The sequence below is a fragment of the Oncorhynchus nerka genome, linkage group LG27, assembly GCF_034236695.1.
Source record: "Oncorhynchus nerka isolate Pitt River linkage group LG27, Oner_Uvic_2.0, whole genome shotgun sequence".
In the NCBI taxonomy this organism is placed as follows: domain Eukaryota; kingdom Metazoa; phylum Chordata; class Actinopteri; order Salmoniformes; family Salmonidae; genus Oncorhynchus; species Oncorhynchus nerka.
In genome coordinates, this window is record NC_088422.1 from 7,380,449 (window position 1) to 7,397,948 (window position 17,500).

A 17,500-nucleotide genomic window follows, 5' to 3' on the forward strand; every position below is an offset into this window, starting at 1 on the left:
AGAGAGAGACAGAGAGAGACAGAGAGAGACAGAGAGAGAGAGAGAGAGAGAGAGAGAGAGAGAGAGAGAGAGAGAGAGAGAGAGAGAGAGACAGAGAGAGAGACAGAGAGAGACAGAGAGAGAGAGAGAGAGAGACAGAGAGAGAGAGAGAGAGAGAGAGAGAGACAGAGAGACAGAGAGAGAGTCCATGACCCAACGGACATCCAGCCAACTTGACACAACCGTGGGAATCATTGGAGTCAACATGGGGCCAGCAGCCAAAAATGAACGCTTCGGACACCTTGTTAGAGTCCACGCCCTGACAAATTGAGGGCTTTTCTGATGGTTGAAAAGGGGTTGTAAAACTCAATATTAGCAAGGTCTTCCTAATGTTTTATACACTCAATGTATGCTATATTACACTTTTGTGATCAAAACTAACAATTCCATCCATGGCTATATGACTGAGGGTGACAACTTTACCCTCCATCTGATCTATGCTAAATAGTGCATATTTAAACTGAAAAAATTATCTTGACTTAGCATAATCAAGGAGCTTGAAACTAGATGTCTTTGTTTGCTTCTAGTTGCTACAGCAAGCAACTATTTAGCCAATAAGCCATACAATATGTTGACCTCCTCGTCGTGACCTAGTGACCTATTCTGTTCTGTTGGTATCCGGGTCTATTTTTTTTTTTGCTACACCGCAGTGAAAAAGTATTTTCCCCCTTTTTGCATATTTTTTTAAATCCTGAATGTCCTAATACTTCGTCCAAAAAAGCGAAACATTTTGACTCGTCCTGTCTATGGAACATTCTTCCTCTCTATAGAACATTCTTCCTGTCTAAAGAACATTCTTCCTGTCTCTAGAACATTCTTCCTGTCTCTAGAACATTCTTCCTCTCTATAGAACATTCTTCCTGTCTATAGAACATTCTTCCTGTCTCTAGAACATTCTTCCTCTCTATAGAACATTCATCCTGTCTAAAGAACATTCATCCTGTCTGTAGAACATTCTTCCTGTCTATAGAACATTCTTCCTGTCTATAGAACATGTTCATCCAGGTGCTTTTCGGCAATTTTGAGTCAACATTTTTCTTTTGACACGATTGTAACTGGCGTTATTCCACAGTGAGAAACCCATACCAACGGTCCAGCGTGGTGGAGGTGGTGGTAGAGATGGTTTGGGGATCCTTTGCTGCCTCAGGACCTGGACGACTTAATAGAAGGAACCATGAATTGTTCTCTCTATCAGATAATTCTACAGGAGAATGTCAGGTAATATGTCCGTGAGCTGAAGAGAAAGCTGAGTCATGCAGCAAGACAATATTTCAAAACACACAATCAAGTCTATATGAAATTGGCAAAAGAAAAGCAACGCATTTGAAGTCTTGGACCTAATCCCAATTGATATGTTGTGAAACGAGCAGTTTGAAAGCCCACAAATATCACTGAGGTAAAGCAGTTCTTCATGCAAAAGTGGGCCAATATTCCTCCACATGACTTAAAAAAAAAGGTGAATTGGATGTTGCATGACATTGTCAATTAAATAAATAAGATTTTTATGTTTTTATTTACTCTGGTTCCCTTTATCTAATATTAGGTTTGGGTTGAAGATCTGATAACATTCAGTATCAAAAATAGGCCAAAATAGAGAAAATCAGAAAGGGGGGGAAATCATTTTTCAAGGCACTGTAGTTTAGCTAAGTTTACTGCTAGTGAACACGGACTGTGTATAGTGAATGGTCAGACAGCCTGTCCTGTAGTTTAGCTAAGTTTACTGCTAGTGAACACGGCCTGTGTATAGTGAATGATCAGACAGCCGGTCCTACTCCACCTCTGTGTCAGCGTCAGTGGCTTTCAGTTCAAACTCAGTGATGGTCTTCCTGACCCCCTCCTGAACCCTCATCCCAGGAACCACCAGCAGGGGGAGGGAGTCATCCACCGGCCGGATGGTGATGTAGAACGTCTGGGCAACCTGAAGACACCATACAGAACACTGTTATCTACCTAAAGACCTGTTATCTACCTAAAGACACCTGTTATCTACCTAAAGACACCTGGTATCTACCTAAAGACACCTGTTATCTACCTAAAGACACCTGTTATCTACCTAAAGACACCTGGTATCTACCTAAAGACACCTGTTATCTACCTAAAGACACCTGGTATCTACCTAAAGACACCTGTCATCTACCTAAAGACATCTGTTATCTACCTAAAGACACCTGTTATCTACCTAAAGACACCTGTTATCTACCTAAAGACACCTGTTATCTACCTAAAGACAAAAGACACCTGTTATCTACCTAAAGACATCTGGTATCTACCTAAAGACACCTGGTATCTACTTAAAGACACCTGTTATCTACCTAAAGACACCTGTTATCTACCTAAAGACACCTGGTATCTACCTAAAGACACCTGTTATCTACCTAAATACACCTGTTATCTACCTAAAGACACCTGGTATCTACCTAAAGACACCTGTTATCTACCTAAAGACACCTGTTATCTACCTAAAGACACCTGTTATCTACCTAAAGACACCTGTTATCTACCTAAAGACACCTGTTATCTGCCTAAAGACACCTGTTATCTACCTAAGGACACCTGTTATCTACCTGAAGACACCTGTTATCTACCTAAAGACACCTGTTATCTACCTAAAGACACCTGTTATCTACCTGAAGACACCTGTTATCTACCTAAAGACACCTGTTATCTACCTAAAGACACCGTACAGAACACTGTTATCTACCTAAAGACACCTGTTATCTACCTAAAGACACCTGTTATCTACCTGAAGACACCTGTTATCTACCTGAAGACACCTGTTATCTACCTAAAGACACCGTACAGAACACGGTTATCTACCTAAAGACACCTGTTATCTACCTGAAGACACCTGTTATCTACCTGAAGACACCTGTTATCTACCTAAAGACACATGTTATCTACCTAAAGACCTGTTATCTACCTAAAGACACCTGTTATCTACCTAAAGACACCTGTTATCTACCTAAAAACACCTGTTATCTACCTAAAGACATCATACAGAACACTGTTATCTACCTAAAAACACCGTACAGAACACGGTTATCTACCTAAAGACACCTGTTATCTACCTGAAGACACCTGTTATCTACCTGAAGACACCTGTTATCTACCTAAAGACACATGTTATCTACCTAAAGACCTGTTATCTACCTGAAGACACCTGTTATCTACCTAAAGACACCTGTTATCTACCTAAAGACATCTGTTATCTACCTAAAGACACCTGTTATCTACCTAAAGACATATGTTATCTACCTAAAGACACCGTACAGAACACTGTTATCTACCTAAAGACACCTGTTATCTACCTAAAGACATCTGTTATCTACCTGAAGACACCGTACAGAACACTGTTATCTACCTGAAGACACCTGTTATCTACCTAAAGACACCTGTTATCTACCTAAAGACACCTGTTATCTACCTAAAGACCTGTTATCTACCTAAAGACCTGCTATCTACCTAAAGACACCTGTTATCTACCTAAAGACCTGTTATCTACCTGAAGACACCTGTTATCTACCTAAAGACACCTGTTATCTACCTAAAGACACCTGTTATCAACCTAAATACCTGTTATCTACCTAAAGACCTGTTATCTACCTAAAGACACCTGCTATCTGCCTAAAGACACCTGTTATCTGCCTAAAGACACCTATTATCTACCTAAAGATAGATAACATATATCTACCTAAAGACACCTGTTATCTACCTAAAGACACCTGGTATCTACCTAAAGACACCTGTTATCTACCTAAAGACACCTGTTATCTACTTAAAGACACCTGTTATCTACCTAAAGACATCTGGTATCTACCTAAAGACACCTGGTATCTACCTAAAGACACCTGTTATCTACCTAAAGACACCTGTTATCTACCTAAAGACACCTGGTATATACCTAAAGACACCTGTTATCTACCTAATGACACCTGTTATCTACCTAAAGACACCTGGTATCTACCTAAAGACACCTGTTATCTACCTAAAGACACCTGGTATCTACCTAAAGACACCTGTTATCTACCTAAAGACACCTGTTGTCTACCTAAAGACACCTGTTATCTACCTAAAGACATCTGGTATCTACCTAAAGACACCTGGTATCTACCTAAAGACACCTGTTATCTACCTAAAGACACCTGTTATCTACCTAAAGACACCTGGTATATACCTAAAGACACCTGTTATCTACCTAAAGACACCTGTTATCTACCTAAAGACACCTGGTATCTACCTAAAGACACCTGTTATCTACCTAAAGACACCTGTTATCTACCTAAAGACACCTGTTAACTACCTAAAGACACCTGTTATCTACCTAAAGACACCTGTTATCTGCCTAAAGACACCTGTTATCTACCTAAGGACACCTGTTATCTACCTGAAGACACCTGTTATCTACCTAAAGACACCTGTTATCTACCTAAAGACACCTGTTATCTACCTAAAGACACCGTACAGAACACTGTTATCTACCTAAAGACACCTGTTATCTACCTAAAGACACCTGTTATCTACCTGAAGACACCTGTTATCTACCTGAAGACACCTGTTATCTACCTAAAGACACCTGTTATCTACCTGAAGACACCTGTTATCTACCTGAAGACACCTGTTATCTACCTAAAGACACCTGTTATCTACCTAAAGACCTGTTATCTACCTAAAGACACCTGTTATCTACCTAAAGACACCTGTTATCTACCTAAAGACACCTGTTATCTACCTAAAGACATCATACAGAACACTGTTATCTACCTAAAAACACCTGTTATCTACCTGAAGACACCTGTTATCTACCTAAAGACACCTGTTATCTACCTAAAGACATCTGTTATCTACCTAAAGACACCTGTTATCTACCTAAAGACATATGTTATCTACCTGAAGACACCGTACAGAACACTGTTATCTACCTGAAGACACCTGTTATCTACCTAAAGACACCTGTTATCTACCTAAAGACACCTGTTATCTACCTAAAGACATCATACAGAACACTGTTATCTACCTAAAAACACCTGTTATCTACCTGAAGACACCTGTTATCTACCTAAAGACACCTGTTATCTACCTGAAGACACCTGTTATCTACCTAAAGACACCTGTTATCTACCTAAAGACACCTGTTATCAACCTAAAGACCTGTTATCTACCTAAAGACCTGTTATCTACCTAAAGACACCTGTTATCTACCTAAAGACACCTGCTATCTGCCTAAAGACACCTGTTATCTGCCTAAAGACACCTATTATCTACCTAAAGATAGATAACATATATCTACCTAAAGACACCTGTTATCTACCTAAAGACCTGTTATCTACCTAAAGACACCTGTTATCTACCTAAAGACACCTGTTATCTACCTAAAGACACCTGTTATCTACCTAAAGACACCTGTTATCTGCCTAAAGACACCTGTTATCTACCTAAAGACACCTGTTATCTACCTAAAGACACCTGTTATCTACCTAAAGACACCTGTTATCTACCTAAAGACACCTGTTATCTACCTAAAGACACCTGTTATCAGCCTAAAGACACCTGTTATCTACCTAAAGACACCTGTTATCTACCTAAAGACACCTGTTATCTGCCTGAAGACACCTGTTATCTACCTAAAGACACCTGTTATCTGCCTAAAGACACCTATGTGCGTGTGTGCGTGTGTGTGTGTGAGTGTGTGTATGTGCGTGTGTGTGCGTGTGTGTATGTGTGTGTGTGTGAGTGTGTGTATGTGTGTGTGTGTGTGTGAGTGTGTGTATGTGTGTGTGTGTGTGTGTGCGTGTGTGCGCGTGTGTGTATGTGTGTGTGTGTGTGCGCGTGTGTGTGTGATGTGTGTGTGTGAGTGTGTGTATGTGTATGTGTGTGTGTGTGTGTGTATGTGCGCGTGTGTACCTCATTAGCCCCGTCAGATACCATGAATGAGAACTCGTCTGTGTGCTTCTCTTCTTCGCTGGTGTGAACGTACTGGATGCTACGTGAAGCCAGGTCAGCCTGGGAGAAGGAAGTAATTCGGCTTCCTGTAGCGGGAGGAAGTTAGCATTTATTAGCATTAACCATTAGCATTAATAGTTGAAATAGCTTTGTAAATTTGATGTGCAAGAAAACACCGTCTGTAGCACGTTAATGTAGCATTTTCATACTAATCCTGTTTTGGCAAGAGTGTAATGCCAGGGTGATACCAAACACTCATTATGGGATTGATTCCCTCTGGGGTCATACCAAACACTCATTATGGGATTGATTCCCTCTGGGGTCATACCAAACACTCATTATGGGATTGATTCCCTCTGGGGTGATACCAAAACACTCATTATGGGATTGATTCCCTCTGGGGTGATACCAAACACTCATTATGGGATTGATTCCCTCTGGGGTCATACCAAACACTCATTATGGGATTGATTCCCTCTGGGGTCATACCAAACACTCATTATGGGATTGATTCCCTCTGGGGTCATACCAAAACACTCATTATGGGATTGATTCCCTCTGGGGTGATACCAAACACTCATTATGGGATTGATTCCCTCTAGGGTGATACCAAACACTCATTATGGGATTGATTCCCTCTGGGGTCATACCAAAACACTCATTATGGGATTGATTCCCTCTGGGGTCATACCAAACACTCATTATGGGATTGATTCCCTCTGGGGTCATACCAAACACTCATTATGGGATTGATTCCCTCTGGGGTCATACCAAACACCTATTATGGGATTGATTCCCTCTGGGGTCATACCAAACACCTATTATGGGATTGATTCCCTCTGGGGTCATACCAAACACCTATTATGGGATTGATTCCCTCTGGGGTCATACCAAACACCTGTTATGGGATTGATTCCCTCTGGGGTCATACCAAACACCTATTATGGGATTGATTCCCTCTGGGGTCATACCAAACACTCATTATGGGATTGATTCCCTCTAGGGTCATACCAAAACACTCATTATGGGATTGATTCCCTCTAGGGTCATACCAAAACACTCATTATGGGATTGATTCCCTCTGGGGTCATACCAAAACACTCATTATGGGATTGATTCCCTCTGGGGTCATACCAAAACACTCATTATGGGATTGATTCCCTCTGGGGTGATACCAAAACACTCATTATGGGATTGATTCCCTCTGGGGTGATACCCAAACACTCATTATGGGATTGATTCCCTCTAGGGTCATACCAAAACACTCATTATGGGATTGATTCCCTCTAGGGTCATACCAAAACACTCATTATGGGATTGATTCCCTCTAGGGTCATACCAAAACACTCATTATGGGATTGATTCCCTCTGGGGTCATACCAAAACACTCATTATGGGATTGATTCCCTCTAGGGTGATACCAAAACACTCATTATGGGATTGATTCCCTCTAGGTTCATACCAAAACACTCATTATGGGATTGATTCCCTCTGGGGTCATACCAAAACACTCATTATGGGATTGATTCCCTCTAGGGTGATACCAAACACTCATTATGGGATTGATTCCCTCTGGGGTCATACCAAACACTCATTATGGGATTGATTCCCTCTGGGGTCATACCAAAACACTCATTATGGGATTGATTCCCTCTGGGGTCATACCAAACACTCATTATGGGATTGATTCCCTCTAGGGTGATACCAAACACTCATTATGGGATTGATTCCCTCTGGGGTCATACCAAAACACTCATTATGGGATTGATTCCCTCTGGGGTCATACCAAAACACTCATTATGGGATTGATTCCCTCTAGGGTCATACCAAAACACTCATTATGGGATTGATTCCCTCTGGGGTCATACCAAAACACTCATTATGGGATTGATTCCCTCTAGGGTGATACCAAAACACTCATTATGGGATTGATTCCCTCTAGGGTCATACCAAACACTCATTATGGGATTGATTCCTTCTTGGGTGATACCAAACACTCATTATGGGATTGATTCCCTCTGGGGTGATACCAAACACTCATTATGGGATTGATTCCCTCTAGGGTGATACCAAAACACTCATTATGGGATTGATTCCCTCTAGGGTGATACCAAACACTCATTATGGGATTGATTCCCTCTGGGGTGATACCAACACTCATTATGGGATTGATTCCCTCTGGGGTGATACCAACACTCATTATGGGATTGATTCCCTCTAGGGTGATACCAAACACTCATTATGGGATTGATTCCCTCTGGGGTCATACCAACACTCATTATGGGATTGATTCCCTCTGGGGTGATACCAAACACTCATTACGTGTGCACGGTACTGGACTAGGGCGCTTCGGATGAAAGTGTCTGCTAATTGGTATATCCTGTAAGCAGAACGGACAGCATGTCCTGCATAACAGGTCCTGGAATATGAAGTATGAGTGTTGGATTAGTGGTAGAGTCGTTCGTTAGCTAGTTATCCCTGACATCTGCCCTACTACCAACCTCCCTTTACACCAGACAGTCATCTGCCCTAGTACTCACCCAACTTCCCTTTACACCAGGCAGTCATCTGCCCTACTACCCACCTCCCATTACACCAGGCAGTTATCTGCCCTACTACCCACCTCCCTTTACACCAGGGAGTTATCTGCCCTACTACCAACCTCCCTTTACACCAGGCAGTCATCTGCCCTACTACCCACCTCCCTTTACACCAGGCAGTCATCTGCCCTACTACCCACCTCCCTTTACACCAGGCAGTCATCTGCCCTACTACCCACCTCCCTTTACACCAGGCAGTCATCTGCCCTACTACCCACCTCCCTTTACACCAGGCAGTCATCTGCCCTACTACCCACCTCCCTTTACACCAGGCAGTTATCTGCCCTACTACCCACCTCCCTTTACACCAGGCAGTCATCTGCCCTACTACCCAACCTCCCTTTACACCAGGCAGTTATCTGCCCTACTACCCAACCTCCCTTTACACCAGGCAGTTATCTGCCCTACTACCCAACCTCCCTTTACACCAGGCAGTTATCTGCCCTACTACCCACCTCCCTTTACACCAGGCAGTCATCTGCCCTACTACCCACCCAACCTCCCTTTACACCAGGCAGTTATCTGCCCTACTACCCACCTCCCTTTACACCAGGCAGTTATCTGCCCTACTACCCACCCAGCCTCCCTTTACACCAGGCAGTCATCTGCCCTACTACCCACCTCCCATTACACCAGGCAGTCATCTGCCCTACTACCCACCCAGCCTCCCTTTACACCAGGCAGTCATCTGCCCTACTACCCACCTCCCATTACACCAGGCAGTCATCTGCCCTACTACCCACCTCCCTTTACACCAGGCAGTCATCTGCCCTACTACCCACCTCCCATTACACCAGGCAGTCATCTGCCCTACTACCCACCTCCCTTTACACCAGGCAGTCATCTGCCCTACTACCCACCTCCCTTTACACCAGGCAGTCATCTGCCCTACTACCCACCTCCCTTTACACCAGGCAGTCATCTGCCCTACTACCCACCTCCCTTTACACCAGGCAGTCATCTGCCCTACTACCCACCCAACCTCCCTTTACACCAGGCAGTTATCTGCCCTACTACCCACCTCCCTTTACACCAGGCAGTTATCTGCCCTACTACCCACCTCCCTTTACACCAGGCAGTCATCTGCCCTACTACCCAGCCTCCCTTTACACCAGGCAGTCCCTTTCCCTTTACACCAGGCAGTTATCTGCCCTACTACCCACCTCCCTTTACACCAGGCAGTCATCTGCCCTACTACCCACCTCCCTCCCAGGCAGTCATCTGCCCTACTACCCAGGCAGTCATCTGCCCTACTACCCACCTCCCTTTACACCAGGCAGTCATCTGCCTACTACCCACCTCCCATTACACCTCCCCCTTTCCCACACCAGGCAGTCATCTGCCCTACTACCCACCTCCCTTTACACCAGGCAGTCATCTGCCCTACTACCCACCTCCCTTTACACCAGGCAGTTATCTGCCCTACTACCCACCTCCCTTTACACCAGGCAGTTATCTGCCCTACTCCCCACCTCCCTTTACACCAGGCAGTCATCTGCCCTACTACCCACCTCCCTTTACACCAGGCAGTCATCTGCCCTACTACCCACCTCCCTTTACACCAGGCAGTTATCTGCCCTACTCCCCACCTCCCTTTACACCAGGCAGTCATCTGCCCTACTACCCATCTCCCTTTACACCAGGCAGTCATCTGCCCTACTACCCACCTCCCTTTACACCAGGCAGTATCCAGCTGTGTAACTGTGTGTGTTTGGGGGAATTACCTGACTAGAGTTCTAGTAGGTGAAAGACTAATGAACTAAGTCAAGCCCCCAAACAGTCTTGAGGTAAAGTGAGGTGAGGAAGTTGAAGAGGAGGAAAAAATCATGGAGGAAGTTGAAGAATGCTGTGAGAGGAGAGCAGCCGAACATGATGTCACTTCCTCCATTATATATTTGGTCCCAATGGGTCTAATCATCAGACTCATTATTTCGTGTTGGATTACACAGGTGTGTGTGTGTGTGTGTGTGTGTGTGTGTGTGTGTGTGTGTGTGTGTCTGTTAGAGCACGTATGTGCGTGAAAGTTTGACCCTTTGTAAGTTTGTGTATGCATGTGTAAAATATACGCACGTTAATTAAAACATGTTTTGTGCAGAAGTGTGTTTATGTGTCCATGTGAGCTGGTTGCTCTGCGTGTCTACAGCACCAGCCGTAGTACCTGGGGTTCTGGCGTGCTCCAGGTGTCCCAGTGCAGTCTGCTTGGTGATGCGGTACACCAGTTCTCCAGGCTCACTGTCCTGGTCTGTAGCTGACAGCTGGAGAGTAGTCAGCTTCTTCACCGAGTTCTCATCCAACACCAGACCCTTATTCACTACCACAGAGGGAGGCAGGTGGTCCTCTGGGGGACAGGGGAACATGGGGACAGGGAACAGGGGCACGGGGAACATCGGGAAGGGGGAGATGGGGAACATGGGGAACATGGGAACATGGGAAACAAGGGGATGGGGGAACATGGGGACGGGGGGACAGGGGACATGGGAACGGGGGAGAAGGGGAACACGGGACAGGGGGAGATGGGGAACATGGGGACAGAGGGAGATGGGGAACATGGGGACGGGGAGATGGGGAACATGGGGACAGGGGAGATGGGGAACATGGGGACGGGGGAGATGGGGAACATGGGGACAGAGGGAGATGGGGAACATGGGGACAGGGGGAGATGGGGAACATGGGGACAGGGGAGATGGGGAACATGGGGACAGGGGAGATGGGGAACATGGGGACGGGGAGATGGGGAACATGGGGACAGGGGAGATGGGGAACATGGGGACAGGGGAGATGGGGAACATGGGGACGGGGGAGATGGGGAACATGGGGACAGGGGAGATGGGGAACACGGGGGACGGGGGGAGATGGGGAACATGGGGACGGGGGACATGGAGAACATGGGGACGGGGGACATGGAGAATATGGGGACGGGGGGAGATGGGGAACATGGGGACGGGGAGATGGGGAACACGGGGCGGAGGGAGATGGGGAACATGGGGACAGGGGAGATGGGGAACACGGGGACGGGGGAGATGGGGAACATGGGGACAGGGGAGATGGGGAACACGGGACGGGGGGAGATGGGGAACACGGGGACGGGGGGAGGCGAGGAGGAAGATAACAGAGGGAATTAGAGATCAAAACCTGAGAGTGAAGATGTTTCAACCACATGGGAATAGAAATCCTAGAACAGACCACTGGTGATTATGGACCGCATCAGGAAAGAAGGCCTCGGCTGGTGATTATGGACCACATCAGGAAAGAAGGCCTCGGATGGTGATTATGGACCACATCAGGAAAGAAGGCCTCGGATGGTGATTATGGACCGCATCAGGAAAGTAGGCCTCAGCTGGTGATTATGGACCGCATCAGGAAAGAAGGCCTCAGCTGGTGATTATGGACCGCATCAGGAAAGAAGGCCTCAGCTGGTGATTTTGGACCACATCAGGAAAGAAGGCCTCAGCTGGTGATTATGGACCACATCAGGAAAGAAGGCCTCGGCTGGTGATTATGGACCGCATCAGGAAAGAAGGCCTCGGCTGGTGATTATGGACCGCATCAGGAAAGAAGGCCTCGGATGGTGATTATGGACCGCATCAGGAAAGAAGGCCTCCACATGATTATGTACCACATCAGGAAAGAAGGCCTCGGATGGTGATTATGGACCGCATCAGGAAAGAAGGCCTCAGCTGGTGATTATGGACCGCATCAGGAAAGAAGGCCTCAGCTGGTGATTATGGACCGCATCAGGAAAGAAGGCCTCAGCTGGTGATTTTGGACCGCATCAGGAAAGAAGGCCTCAGCTGGTGATTATGGACCGCATCAGGAAAGAAGGCCTCAGCTGGTGATTATGGACCGCATCAGGAAAGAAGGCCTCAGCTGGTGATTATGGACCGCATCAGGAAAGAAGGCCTCAGCTGGTGATTATGGACCGCATCAGGAAAGAAGGCCTCAGCTGGTGATTATGGACCGCATCAGGAAAGTAGGCCTCGGCTGGTGATTATGGACCGCATCAGGAAAGTAGGCCTCAGCTGGTGATTATGGACCGCATCAGGAAAGAAGGCCACCAGTCGTGAGCAACTATCAGTAACAATTGTCCACTGACTGTTTTGAATTGATCGCCAGTACAGTGTTCTTTACATAAGAGGACACCATACAAAGTTACCTACCTAGTATACTCTTGTAGAAGGACTGATACCTACCTAGTATAGTGATGTAGAAGGACTGGTACATACCTAGTATAGAGATGTAGAAAGACTGGTACCTACCTAGTATAGAGATGTAGAAAGACTGGTACCTACCTAGTATAGTGATGAAGACAGACTGGTACCTACCTAGTATAGTGATGAAGACAGACTGGTACCTACCTAGTATAGAGATGTAGAAAGACTGGTACCTACCTAGTATAGAGATGTAGAAAGACTGGTACCTACCTAGTATAGAGATGTAGAAAGACTGGTACATACCTAGTATAGAGATGTAGAAAGACTGGTACATACCTACTATAGAGATGTAGAAAGACTGGTACCTACCTAGTATAGAGATGTAGAAAGACTGATACCTACCTAGTATAGAGATGTAGAAAGACTGGTACCTACCTAGTATAGAGATGTAGAAAGACTGGTACCTACCTAGTATAGAGATGTAGAAAGACTGGTACATACCTACTATAGAGATGTAGAAAGACTGGTACCTACCTAGTATAGAGATGTAGAAAGACTGATACCTACCTAGTATAGAGATGTATAAAGACTGATACCTACCTAGTATAGAGATGTAGAAAGACTGGTACCTACCTAGTATAGAGATGTAGAAAGACTGGTACCTACCTAGTATAGTGATGTAGAAAGACTGGTACCTACCTAGTATAGAGTTGTAGAAAGTCGCTCTGGATAAGAGCGTCTGCTAAATGACTTAAATGTAAATGTAAATGATGGTACCTACCTAGTATAGAGATGTAGAAAGACTGGTACCTACCTACTATAGTGATGTAGAACGACTGATACCTACCTAGTATAGAGATGTAGAAAGACTGATACCTACCTAGTATAGAGATGTAGAAAAACTGGTCGATCAGTTTGTTGCCCTCTGGATCCACCAGGTTGAACTTGAAGGAGACGTTCCCTCCTTCATCTCCCTTTTCATGACTGTACTCCAACAGACCTGCAACAAACACACACAGTCAATATTAGGCTCAAATCACTCAACTAGTTTTGGTGACCCTAACGTGAAATGATCATTAGCCTTATGAATTCACCCAGACACAGTAAACAAGAGCGATTCCACGCCTGCGTAATCTTCCTCTGATTTGTCATCCAAAGGGTCCCAAATACGTTGCTATTCCAACTACAGGTACCCTTAAATGTAATTAAACTATAATATTTCATACGGAAAGGAGTATGTTGAATAGAAAAGCTAAATTAGCAAGTACGCGTCCTCTTCATCACGTGCGCACAGACTGATTTCCAACTCTGACTCCCAGTACCAAAACTCAAAATTATTCCTCGTTTGGGAAGAAACAAGCCTGAAACCTTGAACAACGACTGTTGACATCTAGTGGAAGCCATAGGAATTGCAATCTGGGAGCTAGAATTGCACAGGACCCATAGCTTTCCAATGAAAGAGCATGGGCTCTCAAACCCCCCAAAAATTCTGGTTGTTTTTTCTTTGGATTTTCTCCTACCATATCAATTGTGTTATAGTCTCATACATTATTTTAACATTTCCACAAACGTCAAAGTGTTTTCTATCCAATGGTACCAATTATATGCATATCCTGGCTTCTGGGCCTGAGTAACAGGCAGTTTACTTTGGGCACATCATTCAGACAGGAAGTGGAGAAAAATAGACTCTACCCTGAAGAAGTTTTAAAATCTTTGGTGTGACTTACTACCATATATGTGCATACAAATGTATAAGTGCAGGCCGAGCCAATGACCTAATTTCAAGATGGCTGCTACCTACATTCTGCTTAGCGTTGTGAAGTATACAGTGCCTTGCGAAAGTATTCGGCCCCCTTGAACTTTGCGACCTTTTGCCACATTTCAGGCTTCAAACATAAAGATATAAAACTGTATTTTTTTGTGAAGAATCAACAACAAGTGGGACACAATCATGAAGTGGAACGACATTTATTGGATATTTCAAACTTTTTTAACAAATCAAAAACTATTCAGCCCCCTTAAGTTAATACTTTGTAGCGCCACCTTTTGCTGCGATTACAGCTGTAAGTCGCTTGGGGTATGTCTCTATCAGTTTTGCACATCGAGAGACTGAATTTTTTTCCCATTCCTCCTTGCAAAACAGCTCGAGCTCAATGAGGTTGGATGGAGAGCATTTGTGAACAGCAGTTTTCAGTTCTTTCCACAGATTCTCGATTGGATTCAGGTCTGGACTTTGACTTGGCCATTCTAACACCTGGATATGTTTATTTTTGAACCATTCCATTGTAGATTTTGCTTTATGTTTTGGATCATTGTCTTGTTGGAAGACAAATCTCCGTCCCAGTCTCAGGTCTTTTGCAGACTCCATCAGGTTTTCTTCCAGAATGGTCCTGTATTTGGCTCCATCCATCTTCCCATCAATTTGAACCATCTTCCCTGTCCCTGCTGAAGAAAAGCAGGCCCAAACCATGATGCTGCCACCACCATGTTTGACAGTGGGGATGATGTGTTCAGGGTGATGAGCTGTGTTGCTTTTACGCCAAACATAACGTTTTGCATTGTTGCCAAAAAGTTCAATTTTGGTTTCATCTGACCAGAGCACCTTCTTCCACATGTTTGGTGTGTCTCCCAGGTGGCTTGTGGCAAACTTTAAACTGAACTTTTTATGGATATCTTTAAGAAATGGCTTTCTTCTTGCCATTCTTCCACAAAGGCCAGATTTGTGCAATATACGACTGATTGTTGTCCTATGGACAGAGTCTCCCACCTCAGGTGTAGATCTCTGCAGTTCATCCAGAGTGGGCCTCTTGGCTGCATCTCTGATCAGTCTTCTCCTTGTATGAGCTGAAAGTTTAGAGGGACGGCCAGGTCTTGGTAGATTTGCAGTGGTCTGATACTCCTTCCATTTCAATATTATCGCTTGCACAGTGCTCCTTGGGATGTTTAAAGCTTGGGAAATCTTTTTGTATCCAAATCCGGCTTTAAACTTCTTCTCAACAGTATCTCGGACCTGCCTGGTGTGTTCCTTGTTCTTCATGATGCTCTCTGCGCTTTTAACGGACCTCTGAGACTATCACAGTGCAGGTGCATTTATACGGAGACTTGATTACACACAGGTGGATTGTATTTATCATCATTAGTCATTTAGGTCAACATTGGATCATTCAGAGATCCTCACTGACCATGATAGTTTGTTGTTGATGTGGACACCAAGGAACTTGGAGCTCTCCACCTGCTCGGCCATCCACGATCATCTCCTTTGTCTTGAACACGTTGAGGAGAGGTTGTTGTCCTGGCACCACAATTCCAGGTCTCTGACCTCCTCCCTATAGGCTGTCTCGTCGTTGTCGGTGATCAGGCCTACCACCAGGTCTCTGACCTCCTCCCTATAGGCTGTCTCGTCGTTGTCGGTGATCAGGCCTACCACCAGGTCTCGGACCTCCTCCCTATAGGCTGTCTCGTCGTTGTCGGTGATCAGGCCTACCACCAGGTCTCTGACCTCCTCCCTATAGGCTGTCTCGTTGTTGTCGGTGATCAGGCCTACTACGTTGTGTGGTCGGCAAAATAAATGATGGTGTTGGAGTCGTGCCTGGCCCTGCAGTCATGGGTGAACAGGAGATGACAGGAGATGACAAAGCACGCACCACTGAGGAGCACCAGTGTTGAGGATCAGCGTGGCGGAGGTGTTGTTGCCTACCCTTACCACCTGGGGGCGGCCGTCAGGAAGTCTAGGATCCAGTTGCAGGGAGGGTGTTTAGTCCCTGGGTCCTTAACTTAGAGATGAGATTTGAGGGCACTATGGTGTTGAACGCTGAGCTGTAGTCAATGAACAGCATTCTCACGTAGGTGTTACTTTTGTCCAGGTGGGAAAGGACAGTAAGGGGTGCAAATTGGAGTGGGTCTAGGATTTCTGGGATAATGGTGTTGATGTGAGCCATGATCAGCCATTCAAAGCACTTCATGGTTACAGACGTGAGTGCTACGGGTCGGTAGTCATTAAGGCAGGTTACCTTGGTGTTCTTGGGGACAGAGATTATGGTCTGTTTGAAACATGTAGCTATTACAGACTTGGTCAGGGATAGGTTGAAAATGTCAGTGAAGACATTTGCCAGTTGGTCAGCGCCTGCTCAGAGTACACGTCCTGTTAATCCGTCTGGCCCTGCGGCCTTGTGAATGTTGACCTGTTTAAAGGTCTTACTGACATCGGCTACAGAGAGCGTGATTACACAGTCGTCCGGAACAGCTGGTGCTCTCATGCATGGTTCAGTGTTGCTTGCTTCGAAGCAAGCATAGAAAGCATTTAGCTCGTCTGGCAGGCTCACGTAGCTGGACAGCTCGCGGATCTGTTTCTTTGGAGGTCGTAGCGGGATTTCTTATTATCGTCCAGATTATTGTCCCGCTCCTTGAAAGCAGCAATTCTTGCCTTTAGCTCAGTGCAAATGTTGCCTCTAATCCAGTGCTTCTAGTTGCTGTATGGTTTGGGAGGCGTTTCTAGAGTGTTGTCACCTCTGAACAGGTGACATGCTGGTAGAAATTAGGTAAAACAGATTTCAGTTTCCCTTAAAGGCATGGGCCATGAGAAACGCAGCCTCTGAATGTGCATTTTCCTGTTTGCTTATAGCCCTATACTGCTCGTTTAGTTTGGTCTTAGTGCAAAGCATCGGTTTGCGGTGGTAAATAGACAGCTATGAAACATATAGATGGTAAATATTATCAGCAACAGCTGTTCCCTTCGACCAGCAAAATGTATATCCACTTCCTTGCTCAGCC

At 45.2% G+C, this 17,500-nt stretch overlaps 1 protein-coding gene across 1 annotated transcript in view; it reads right to left on the reverse strand.

Annotated features, from left to right (window-relative positions):
• Positions 1-17,500, reverse strand: part of LOC115127105 (extracellular matrix organizing protein FRAS1-like) — a 521,989-nt gene that overhangs the window by 87,219 nt on the left and 417,270 nt on the right. The window contains 4 exon segments of the mRNA XM_065011350.1: positions 1,817-1,957; positions 5,941-6,065; positions 10,738-10,917; positions 13,611-13,730. Of these exon segments, the coding sequence (XP_064867422.1) occupies positions 1,817-1,957; positions 5,941-6,065; positions 10,738-10,917; positions 13,611-13,730 (566 nt within the window).